The 13,114-nt window shown below is 35.4% G+C and overlaps 1 protein-coding gene across 2 annotated transcripts in view; it reads right to left on the bottom strand.

Annotated features, from left to right (window-relative positions):
• The window catches only part of LOC112992043 (ras GTPase-activating protein 1), a 63,600-nt gene that overhangs the window by 24,052 nt on the left and 26,434 nt on the right, over positions 1-13,114 (bottom strand). For both annotated transcript variants that reach the window (XM_064500486.1, XM_064500487.1), the window contains exons 9-12: positions 8,904-8,982; positions 6,225-6,345; positions 4,118-4,274; positions 1,529-1,616 (exon numbers count right to left, since the gene is read on the bottom strand). In XM_064500486.1, coding sequence (XP_064356556.1) covers positions 1,529-1,616; positions 4,118-4,274; positions 6,225-6,345; positions 8,904-8,982 — 445 coding nt within the window. The remainder of the gene's footprint in view (positions 1-1,528; positions 1,617-4,117; positions 4,275-6,224; positions 6,346-8,903; positions 8,983-13,114) is intronic.

A 13,114-nucleotide genomic window follows, 5' to 3' on the forward strand; every position in this document is an offset into this window, starting at 1 on the left:
AGTAATCCACTTTGTGGAAGCTTTTAGCTTTCAAAACCTTCCATAAAAGGAAGAACTTTAGACTATGCAACACGAAGTTTTAATGAACAGTGTACTATGGTAAGCACAGTAATACTAGCATAAGGCTACACTTGACATTATTATGTTCAGTAATGCTTTGTACAAACCTCAAAGACAACATGCAATCAATTGGACAGCTGCTTTGGTTATACCATGTTATATGAAATCCATCAAATTTTCTTAATATACAAATAAAACTATTCTTCCAAGAAATAAAGACAAGGTATAGAAAGCTGAAACTTCTCAAAACAGAAATATCTGTAAAGCATCTGATTTGCCCGGGCCAAAACCATTTTATAAAAAATATCCCACTATTCTGTAAAAATGCATTGAACAGCTTAAATATTATGCAGATCTAAAACAAAAGTAGATTATGCCAAATGTTCAGGAAACAAGACAGGATATTCTACCTATTAGACATTAAATTATTTTTTAAGGTTTTCTCAATTTCAGAACACATGACATTGCACATGAAGCCTACGTTCATGGTTGTGGATATTAATATATATTATTATTGATTACTATACTGCATGTTGCTTCTCAAAGACAGTACGCTGAGTTGTGTGACAAACGCCACTGCATTGTTCTGATGTTATTTCAGTGACTTTTGTAAATTTGTATCGATTTAACAGGAGGACATTAAATTTATACATGTTCATTTGAATAGCAGTGTATGAGTGCTCTTGACAGCTTTAATTACATTTAAAGAAAATCAAATGCAAAGTTTAGTTTCTGATGCAATGGGTGCGTTTCAGACTGTGGACCGCCAAAACAATTTGATGACTAGCAACACTGTCATATCCAGCATACACTCTCCTGCTGACAAGAGACTTCTGGAGAATTAAGCTCCAATGCTATATTTTTAGTCAAACATAACTGCTAGACAGCTAACAACTAAATGATACCAATTTAAAAACAGAAAACCCTACTTTTTGTGCAAGATCAGGGCCAAAGACTATAAAGAATAATGCTTTATGGACAGGACAAATAATTGTAAAAGCCAGTTGCTCAGTATGCTTTGATCACTGGACATACCTGTATTAACATTTTAGTTCATACCAGGAATGTGCTCTTGAGGCAAAACTCCCAATCACTCACACTTACCATGCTCTGGTTTATATCATGGAAAAGTCTTGGAGAACAAATAATTTTTTTGGATTAAACTACTCCAAAAGATGCTGTCTTTTGGAGAGACATCTAGGGAACCTAACAGAACTTCGGTGCATGGGACCAGACTAGAACTTGTCTAAAGTATACCCCTAAGGTGCGGGGAGCGTAAGTGTTGGTTTCTCAGCGCCACCTTGTTTTCTTTACAAATCTGTTACTATTGCATGGTAATATTTGCTAATGTAGACACAGCCACTATTTATTTGTGGTACACTTGCTTCCTGTTGCAGAAGGTAATAGCATTAAATGCTACAAGAGAAAAAAGTTACTTTTGAAGTTGTATACCAACAAAAGCTCTCACCTGTGCTTGTTCTGGAGTTTCTCCTGCAAAGTAGAAGATGTAATGCTCTTCACTAAAGTGCTGAACTACTATCTGAAAACAGTTTGGCCTTGAAAATAAATAGGACAAAAAACATAAGTTTTAGTACTCCTCATAATATTGACAAACATCTTCACTTGTTGATCTCTGCCAAAACAAAGTTCAAGCTGAACTAGTACACTCCTGCTGTTTGACTGTAAGAAACACTGAACAAAGCGTAACTTCCCCCACTCCCCAAGTGTAACATCATCATACAGGGAAACAGGAAAAATTGCTAGGTGTTTCAGAAGTGCATTTTGGTTTGAATAAATTATGTAATTTCAAAAAATAAAAATAAAATAAAAAATATGCTGCACTTCAGTATAACTATGTTTCAGAATCCTTAAACTTCTCAAACAGTCTGTACTGAATACGCACGTATCACTGACAGAATCAAGGCAAAAAAAATCGTCTCATAAGAAAGAGCTGTTAACAAGGACTATTCCTATACACATTTTAAAGGCACACAGGTTCAGCATTAGTTCACAACCAATTAATCATACATCCTGAACTTGTTCTTTTAGGAGTTAATGAAACTGTATTAACATAAGAAATCTTATCTAGATCTATTTCACAGCTCTCACCACTAATGTGTACCAGATCACATACTAATCATCAAATGTATGTGATACAAACTTCTAGAGCCTCATATGCAATTAGAGTGTATTTTGCCATTTTGTGTACCTGCAGTCATTTGTTAAAAAGTCTACTGAAAAGAGCTTGTAACTTAACAATACAAAATATTTAAAGCACATACTTGATTCATGGCCTTCCACATTACATTCAAAAAAAATTCAGATCTCCCATATACAGGTTTACATGAAGGATCTTACTTCTTCTGGAAGAGATGTTTCAGTCTTCATCTCCCCCCATGCATTTCACTGCTGAGGGAGACGCTGGCATGGCATTTTGTAGCCATGCCAGAGGAGCATGGGAGGAAAGCAGGAAGTAGCCAGATTCGAGGCTACTTAAATCACTGCCAAACACATGCAAAGCTACAGCCTCCACTGTACTTCCAGGAAAAGTGAAAAGGCAGTTTTTATAGGAGGAATTTTGTCTCAACTGCAGTTCATCAACAACTTCCCAAAGCTGTGCAAACATGCACCATCTCCTACCCACACTCTCAGTACCACTTGTCAACTAAATTTTAACTCGCAGCAGAGTGCTTTTCAGAAACTGCTTAAGGGACAGTCACCATTAACCAAAATGTTCCTTGTTTACCATTGGCACCAAGGCTTCCTGTGTAATCAACACCTTACATGAGGAACATTGCAGTATTTTTTTTTTTTTTTTAGTTATTCTGGTACTCTTCTCTATTTATATACTCCTCTTCCAATAGTTTTATAGGTTTTTTTTTTTTTTTTAATGCTGAAGAGTAGAAAAAAACAGATGGAGCGGAACCAGAATTTTGCAGCTTAAGAAATGCCACTAACTTTAAGCATTTTCAACTCATTTCACAGAGATAATGTGAAGTTAATATTTTAAAATGATATTTAGTTAAGATACATGAAATGACCACAATTTCTATTTAATATGCTTTTCTATCTATATTATGAGAAAAGGGACACACTTGTAGGGAAAAGAGTAACATTCATAGGAGTAAATGTGTCTATTTCTTCTATATCCCATTACAATAAAGGAAGCTGAATTTTTTTAATTACCAACGAACAGATGATGTCACCTCTTTGTTATTTACCAGTGATATCCAAAAGTCTCCTGATTCCAACTTCTTTGCTGATAATCACATCACTTGCAGTTGGCATATTTTGAATATCAAAAGTAACACAGTAAATGAGACTTGATGTGAAAATGATCGCTGAATCTAATTTTGCAAAAATAATTTGTAAAACTGTTTGCTTATATGACCTAGCTTACTTACACCTTTAAGGTCGGTCTAATCTGATAAGGTTTCTGATAAATAGAAAAGCACTTATAAGTTATCTAACCAATTTAGCTTTCAAAAACCTATCAAAATGAATGCAGATGTTTTGGAATTGACAAAGTTGTTATCTTATCTTACTGTTATATTGGTTTAACAGGATTAAAACCCTCAGAGGTAGTTCATGATCTCCTTAATGTCCACAAAGCAAAACATGGAACAATATACTCGGTGTTGAAAAATGACAGTGCAAAAGCACCCAAAATATTGCATTTTATTACACACAAAAAAAATCTTAATACAAGTTCTAAAATTTCTGACTAGAAGTTGTTTATGAACAGTCACTAGCAAGGAAGTTGCCATGGCTTAACAAGTTACTATGAATCAGCTATATCTGTTTACATATGCCCTTGCAATCTACCCCAACTGCAGAATAAAACAGAATATGAACCGAGAGTCACAATGCTTCCATTTACAACTATCAGACACTAAAAACCAAATGTGGACAGCTACCACTGCTCAGGTGTCAACAAGCAGACTTGTCAAGCTAGGGCAACTTGTTCACTAGTTATGTTGTCCAAATCTTGTAAACACCTCAAAATAGCAGTTAACTGTCCTGCTGCATGCATGAAAATTAAAAGTCACTGTCCTACCTGCCAAACAAGCTGTCATGTACTCCATACACAGAACACACACTAAGGTCTATTAATCCTTTGGGTTTTGTGGCTCGTTTTTCACTTTCAAAATAAATAAGCTGGGCATCATTTCCCTCTAATATAAAGTACAAATTTTTCCATCTCTTTCCTTTACCTGTAGAAAAAGTAAGTAAAAGGTTACGATACTGTTTTTAAAAAATTGCACATTGTGTAAATGAAGAAAACGAAAGAAGGCAGTAAGGCTTTTGTCAAATTACAAACAGAAGAACAATGTACAGTTAATTACACTCAAGTTATAACATTAGTATATGTACTCAATTTTACACAAGTAGCTAAAACTAGACCCTCTTCACAGATTCAGGTACAGTTGCAGACAGTTCTATAAACATTTTCACTAATTCCAACAGGATTAAGCAAATGCATATTGGCTGCCTGGACAGGTCAGTTCACATCCATGGGAAAAGTGCCTATACAGTTTGCAAATTGGTACTAAGCGATCCAACTTATGGCACCCATTTTAGTTAAGAATTAGACTCCTGACATGTGAAAATATTCCTAAACTCTTATCAGCTGACCAGCACATAACAGACTGCATCACAATATCTTAAAACAATACAACTGAAGAACAGAAATGGGAACACATTATATGCAATCTTGGATCAGAACACCATGCCCCAAATTCACCTATATCTAAGAATGCGGCTAATTCCACATGCTTCAGACAAAAACGTGAAAAGTGGCACTTTAATTACTGGGGATTTAACTTCAAGCTTTGCTGGAAGACACATTATATGTAAAATGTGGATTTAGCTATCGACTAAACCAAAAATAAATCACTCATCGTTTAAGGTCCTCTGAATTAAACAGATATGGAACTTTCTGTAACTAATTCGTACTTAAACCACACTACCTTTTAGAAAAACATTCAGCCTTAATTTTAAACTTTGGCAATCACAAATCTACCACAGCCCTCAATACACATGCACTATTACTCACTGTTTTGAAAAGAAAGCTTTAACATGCTGTTAACATACTCAATCTACTAAATGGAAGAGTGATTTTATTAAATTTCTGTTCTGTATGCAGGTAACACATGCCCCTCTACACCTACTCAGTGCTCCTGTTTGTACGTTTAAAGTACGTCATTATCCATTCCAGCTGAAGGCTTGAAGTTCTCAGCTGATTCCTTAATCTACCATATCCCTCCACATTTTCTCCTAGAATTAGCACTCCCAATGGAAGAGATGCTTTCCTTGCGCTATTCAGAGATTCTACAGTTTTTATTTCCTTTCAATGTGCCTTTTATATTTGGCTATATTTAAATGCTAACCCTTCCTCCTCACTTTTACTCGCTATCCAGATCACTATCTGTAACCTGTCCTCTCGGTTATGGTAGTTGTCATCAGCAAAAACTTCATTAGTTTTTCCTGTTTCCATTAAAGTTGATTAAAAACGAACCAAGCAAAAACAAGTGATACATGAGCTAGCTTCCTCAGTAATTCAAAGACTTGCTCAATAATAATTCTCAAGGGATACATTGAGATGTGTTAAGCAGTCAGTTTTTAATCCATTTATTGTATGTTACGTTGACTGTGACAGTGCTAGTGAATTTTTTAAGGTTTTGTCTATGAATCTTGTAGACCATAATATACATTTAAAATTAAACACATTGGCTAACTTGGAATAACAAAATTAAATAAGCTTTGATCTCCAATGAATGTACTAATTTACATTATTCTAGCTCTCTAACACATTCTCTATCAGCTAAAATTTAATGAGCTCCATATTAAATATGAATGTTTCACGAAAACACCCTCCACTTAATGAGTCTGAATATCACCTCTAACAAAGGTGCCTACTTTTTGGGCTGCTCTGATTTTTTCCACAAGAACTGCCAATCAACAATTTTAACATTGCGTATAATTTTATGTATTATGTCTTTCTACTAATGTACTTAAGGAAGAAGAACATTTCACACCCTTTTTACAAGCTTTCTATAATCTTTTCAATTTTAACTACAATTTCGTCCTTTCTCATGCCAGTACTATATTAAGCCCACTGCATATTTTTGGAGAAACATTTCATAGTACTAAATAGAACTCACTTTTCTTTAGAAGATAACCTTTTTTGACAATATTTTTATAAAAAGCGTCCTTTGTTTTGCGACGAATTGTATTGTAGATTTCTTTTCCATCCACTGTATCATTAAGCACTTGTTCTTGATGCTGGTAAACAAGGAAGAAATCAACATCTTTTAAGCTCAGAAATTGCTGTGAAACATTTGCACACTACAAAGCTGCAACCAAAATGATCTTATTGAATACTACCAACTCTCCACTACTGTTCTCTCATGTGTTTTAATAAAATAATATAATTTTTAATACAACACCTTTGCTAGAAATGTAACAATTTCTTGTGGAATGATTAGATCAGAATTACAATTTGGGAAGAAAAATAAGTTTTAAATACAGACCAACCTTTACAAAGTAGCATCTGTGTCTTTTTTTTTTTTTAATACAATAAATAGAAAGAATGTTTCAGTTTTTTTAGTAAAATTTACACAAGTCTTTGAAGGTTCTCTAGTTCCTAACAGTTCCAAAGCTTTTGGGACTGACTAATTAGAGATAAACTCTGAAGTAACAAGAATGGTGCATGTCACAGTTAAAACTGATCAATTCACACACAAAGCTGCAAAGGCCCTCACTAATCGCATTAGCACTCGTTTGTCCTAAATGAGTAGCATTCTAACAACAGATAACAGGAAAACACAGAAACAGGAAAAGGTGGATAAACTCACACAGAAAACTAAGATTTGGAAATGTAAATATTAACTGAGAACGACCAAAAGTCAAGCCAAGTTTGACCTTATAGAGTACGCTGATCAGCAAAAGTTCTTTAGCCATAAGAAAACATGAAAAAGCAGGACTGTCAAGCAGTGAGAACAGTATTGAGATGAAAAGTGATATATGCACAGGCTCCTACTAAATATTTTATTTTTCTTCCCTCCCCTCATTCCCTCCCCACATAATGACAAAGACAAGATGAAAAACACTTTGGTAACAAGAATTACAGCACCCACACCGGAAGCAATATATATACACACACACTTTTTTTTTTTTTTTTAAATGAACTAGAGATGATCTTCATAACCTAACTTTGAGAGAAACAGCATACAACACAACAGATCTAGTGACAACAGTTTTTAAAATAAATTTCAAATTAGATACAGTAACGTATGGAGTAATGGCAACATGTGCACTGACATTAAAGTTAAATGGGGAGCAGTAAAGCCATTAGACTGACCCTAATAGTACACAAGACTTCTTAATTATTTTTTTCTCCAAAAACACAGACCATGGCAGCATGTAGGAGGGAGATAAAAATGCAACCAAACTACACCACTAACTTCTTAAACAAATGAAAACGTCAAGAACATAAGTGAGTAACTTAAAAGAATTTGATGCAGACACAGTCACACACAGAAAATTCATCAAAGAGAAAATTATTAATACAGGAACCGTAAGTGGATATGCAAAAAGCCAAAATGAATATTATGATTGTCATGATGCAAGAGGAATTATGGATCATGAGGAAGGTTACTAGTGAAGCTTTTCAGCTATTAGTCTTGGGATTCATATTTGCCTTTTCTCTCAACCACAGAGGGTAAGTTAAGAGAAGCAGGCAACTGGGAAGCACTGATAACACACAGGACAATCGGCAATACAGGAAAGAACTGAAAAATCAGGCACAAGTCTAGCAACGCAGAAGTTACACCTGCTGATACTTACCAGTACAAAACAGAGGATGAGAAATGTGAATGGCTAGGTCATTCACAGGATGACTGAGTTATGAATATAATGTGGCTATGGTAATGACACAGATGATTTTCCAGAATATATCTAGCAAGTATTTCCCACAGAAAAAGGGAATTACTAGTGACATGGTACACCAGCTGTTCTGATCCATCGCATTCAAGAAACATGAACTTGTACTGGAATTAGTGGTAGGAGCACAGATACAAGAACATTATGAACAGAAAAAAACAGCTTGGTATGCTCAGCTTACTGAGCTGACTAAGGGAGAATACAAGTGCCTTTGTATTAGTACAGCAGAAGAGAAAGCCAAAAGGTATCTTTCCAACCGTAAAAAAGAGTATGAGTTGACAACAATTATTCAGGTTGGAAACCAAAACCAAGGTTCTAACCATCAAATAGGAGTGCTTGGGAATAGAGAGGGAAGAAAGTACACAGATATTTTAGAACAAGCTGAAAGTTTATGAAAAGCTAGATGATGTGGCTAGCTTATTATTGGGGGTCTCTTAAGATCAACCTATGCTATTGGTGCAACAGTATTCCAGAACATGCCCTGCAACTCCAGCCCCCCCAATCACCCCAGCAGCTTTCCTGTGCACACAGGTTTCCTTTGGCAAGGGCAACACCGCCCACAAACACAGGAGAACGAAGGGGAAAAACAAGGCTGCCCTAACACAGCATGGAATTAAGAGCACAGCATGGTGCAATCATGGACCATACCCGGTGGCACAGGGCACAGCCTCTATACGTCAAAGCACAGACAGAGCTTACCACATTTTCTATTGACTACAAGCCAACCTTTGATAAGTGAATGCACATGGGGATAAAACGAGAGAAACACATGAACTGAAAAAAATTGGAGATGGGATGAATGCTGTTTAACTGTAATTGATATCTCTGCTGCAATTCAATTTTTAAATTATAAATACATCTGATGACAGTTAGGTCAATGTCTTCAAAAATAGTCTTACCTGCATTGGAACAGGATCTTTAAGGTAATATCCTTCAACAATCTGTTCTTTTCTATAGTGTTCAATGATGTCAGCAATACTGTTTAAGTAAGAAAAAAAAACATTTTAAATTTAAATTGGCTAATTTTGCCTCAACTGAGGAATTTGCTTTTCCATGCAAACAGTTTCCTCACATGTTCCTAACAAATATCAAATTTCATAAATTTATTTGTAGCAATGAGATCTTACTAATACACTGACGTCAAGAACGTTTACAGAACTGTACTCATAACACATTTATTCTGAACTCTGCAGAATATTTTAACTAGTTGCTTAAAATGCCAGATAAGGACACTCCATTTTCCTTGTTCAAGTAGCACACATGCATTCCCAGCTCTCCAACCAGGCTGAAAATTGCTATTTTAGCGGCAATCATTTTCCAAGTCCTAGAGAAACTAGGGAAGGGGAATGTGAGACACTTCACTGTGCACAGCAATATTTTTCTAGGAGTACAGAAGTGGGAAATAGAAAAGTATGTAACACAGATTATGCACATTAACATGATAGCCCAGTGATTTGGAATTAAATTCTCTATCAATACAACTCCTGGAAGCAAGGAAGCCTGCATTCTAATTACGAGAATCAGATAGAAATTGCATTTTGAGGGATCAGGAGAGAAGCAGTGATAGATGAAAACTAAAATTCAACATATCTTTGAGTTGCTCTAACTTATTTTTGCAGTTATTGAAAGCTACATGTAATAAAGAAGAGCAACATCAACATCAATTTAGATGAATCATTTATGTACAAAATATCAACCTGAAAATAAAGAACCAAATAATTAAGTAGAAAACAAAAATATACTCAATGTGTTTTCCCATTGCAAATATACTGTTAGCTGTATGTGTAAATGTAATCAACAAGACAGGCAATGAGATCTTTGGCCTGTTGCAATTCAACACAACTGTGTCCAACACAGGAAATACACACAAATACTGTAGAATGATAATGAAGACAAGTAAAGCAATAGAAGCCATCTTTGTTAGCTTTTCTCAATCTTATTCTTCTAAAGCTATGAACTAGTGTATGCTTGGTAAATCAGTGGATTTTCCCACAAAAAAAATTTCAAGTTCTTAAAAATGACTTGAACTTCTCCTTCACTATTACTAAAATCAAATCATTTATTTCAGTTTTATTGAGATACAATATGTGCAAGACTTTTTGCATGAGAATTTACACCTTATCACACTGCATAAGATGACGACTCAGTCATTGTATTTTGTGTTTAACAGCTATTGCCAACAACTTATATGATTTATATGATTTTTCAAGTTCATCAAATCAAGAATACCTTGAATGTCAGTGTCTCCTCTCCTTTCTTGGTTAAACATAAATACCAGGAGGGGTTCCCCAACATAAGAGACAATTGCCTAATTTCTTCCAATTTCATAAAATGAGCTAAAGAATAAACCGAGTTATAGTTCTATGGCTTGGTTCTTTAGCCCTCTTCTCCCCAAAGTGAACTCAACTCAGAGGGTCATGGTATATTTGCCTTGCCACTGAAGCAGCCCAAATGGCTCAACAAACCAGACATTGCAAGCACAAAGATACAAGATATTTTCAGAAAAATACACTGGAGAACATGAATTTACAAGTAATAAAAGTTGCCTAACATATAAAATGTAAAACATGAAATTAGAATGACCACAGAAAGAATCTAAAGGGACAGGAAAGAAGGATCATTACTGTTTTTAGTGTCTGACAGCAACAACAACAAAAAAATTCAACTTACACCAAATGCATCCAGGAAGGTATATACAAGTATAAATTAAAAAAAAAAAAAAGAAAAAAGTTAAGCTTAGTTTGATTTACAGAAATAAAGATGAATCTCAATACTATATTACAGTTACTTCAGTAATTGTAAGATGTTTAGCACAGGGCTTATTGGGCTCCCCAAGTCTTGGCTACCCAGATATACTTTTAAAATTATCTCACCATCATGAGCTGTATTAGCCCTTTAAAACTTAGTGGGTGAATTAGGAGGTTATTTCAAAAGCTGACATTTCAAACAGTGAAGAATCCAAAACACAGAACTAAACAACAACATTTTATATGTTGTTAAATTATAAAGAAAAGAATTAACATGTTAAGACCCATAAGGTTCAGCCTATCAAAACATAGATCAATCAGTTGAAAAAATGAATTCCATCAATGCCAGTTATCTACTCAAGTCTCAAATTGTCTTGTCTGCCAAATTAAAGATAACTTGAAAGCTTGTTCACTGTATGAACTGTTGGGTCAACATTTCTCTTTTTTTGACATTCTCATCCTCTCCTTTCACCTGGAATCATCGGATTGAAAACAATGACAAAAAAACACAACCAAACAAGAAAACTCCTATCAACTGAATTTTACAGGAATTTGGAAAACTTATGTAGACTGGATTTTGGAAAGAAAAGATGGAGAGGAGAAAGGGGCTGAAGAAACAGCCTGGTATGCTTTTCTGACTACACTTTTTAAAAACAGAATTGAAACATTTATTAATGTTATATTACACTAAAAAAAAAAAAGTGCACAATAAATATGGAAGTTATTCATGGAATCAGGGAACAGCTGAGGTTGGAAGGGACCTCTGGATATCATCTAGTCCAATTCCCCTGCTCCAAGCAGGGTCAGCTACAGCAGGTTGCCCAGGACCGTGTCCAGTCAAGTTTTGAATGTCTCCAAGGATGGAGACTCCACAGCCCCTCTGGGCAACCTGTTCCAGTGTTCCATCAGTAGAAGTTTTTTTTCTTATTTTCAAATCAAATTTCCTGTATTTCAATCTGTGCCCATCAACTCTTGTCCTGTCACTAGGCACCACTAAGCATCTTCTTTGCTTCCTCCCTTCAGATATGCACACACACTGGTAAGATCCCCTCTGCTCCTTCTCTTCTCCAGGCTGAAGAGTCCCAGCTCTCTCAGCCTCTCCTCATATGAGAAATGCTCCAGTCCCTTAATTATCTTCACAGCCCTTTGCTGTAAGCCTACAGCTCCCAGACCAAGTATACCCAAGCTGTCTCCCATCCAAGCACTAACTGGGACCAACCCTGATTCTTCTAAGCTTCTAAGATTAGATGAGATCAGGCATGTTCAGAATGGTGTAGCCAGGGGTAACTGCAATAGGTAATTGTAGATTTTCTGTTTGAGTTTTCATGATACGCAATTGGTAAAATCACCACCAAGAACTGACTTGCCATTTTTCCCCATTAAAATGTAGAAATTACTTCAGTAGTCACATTTCTATGTTATCTATGGAATACACAAAAAGCTCACATAAGCTACATGCTTTAGTGAAGTTCATGGGAAAATATTATTTCACTGTAGGATCAAAATAATTCCCCCAATATGTATGCTGTACATTGAGACCTTTGAGTGGACAGCTAGAAGACTACAGGTGGGCTATTTTGCAGAGCTGATATAAGAGTATGAAATAATGAAAGTAGACCTTGTATGAGGGAATTTAAGTGCAGTCTGTTCGCTATATTGATCAACAAAGTTTTGTGCAATTTGTATAGAGGGTGGTGAGAGGACATGCAAAGGGAAAAGATTAGTGGAGAAAGTAGTCTTCCTATGCTTCATGGAATTCCCATGCATCACCAGATTCTTAAGATGTACACAGGAACCAGGAATTTTTTCCTCACAATCAGCCAGTATAACTTTGGCTTGCTTTTGGAAGATAGGCAGAAACATACTACTACTTATATAGGTTATGAAACTTTCAAGTCACCTGATATTCAAATTCCTGAGAAATGAAACCAGCATATTTCATTTTAGGTTTCCTTACTATTCTTCAGCTTCTTACTTTTGTATGGAAAATCTTGGTCTATAATTTATTGCAACTATAACCATAATCCATACTTTGCAATCAAAGAACAGACTGGCTTTTTAAACTATTTTTACACCAATTACGATACCAAAACTGCAAGAGAAGAAAAACACAGCACTACCAAGGATGTTTTTTGAAGATCTATTCTAATATTAGTAACAGGTATTAAAGGGGATACCTTCAGAGAAGGATGTTTTTTGAAGATCTATTCTAATATTAGTAACAGGTATTAAAGGGGATACCTTCAGAGCGTTTATTGAAGCAGCTTATCATAAAAAAAGTTCAGAGTTCTGTTAATGGACACTGTCAAACAGACGCATTTAAACAAGCAGCAGCACTTCTTCATTCTGAAGTTTTTCACCAG

The sequence above is a fragment of the Dromaius novaehollandiae genome, chromosome W (assembly GCF_036370855.1).
Source record: "Dromaius novaehollandiae isolate bDroNov1 chromosome W, bDroNov1.hap1, whole genome shotgun sequence".
NCBI classification, from domain to species: domain Eukaryota; kingdom Metazoa; phylum Chordata; class Aves; order Casuariiformes; family Dromaiidae; genus Dromaius; species Dromaius novaehollandiae.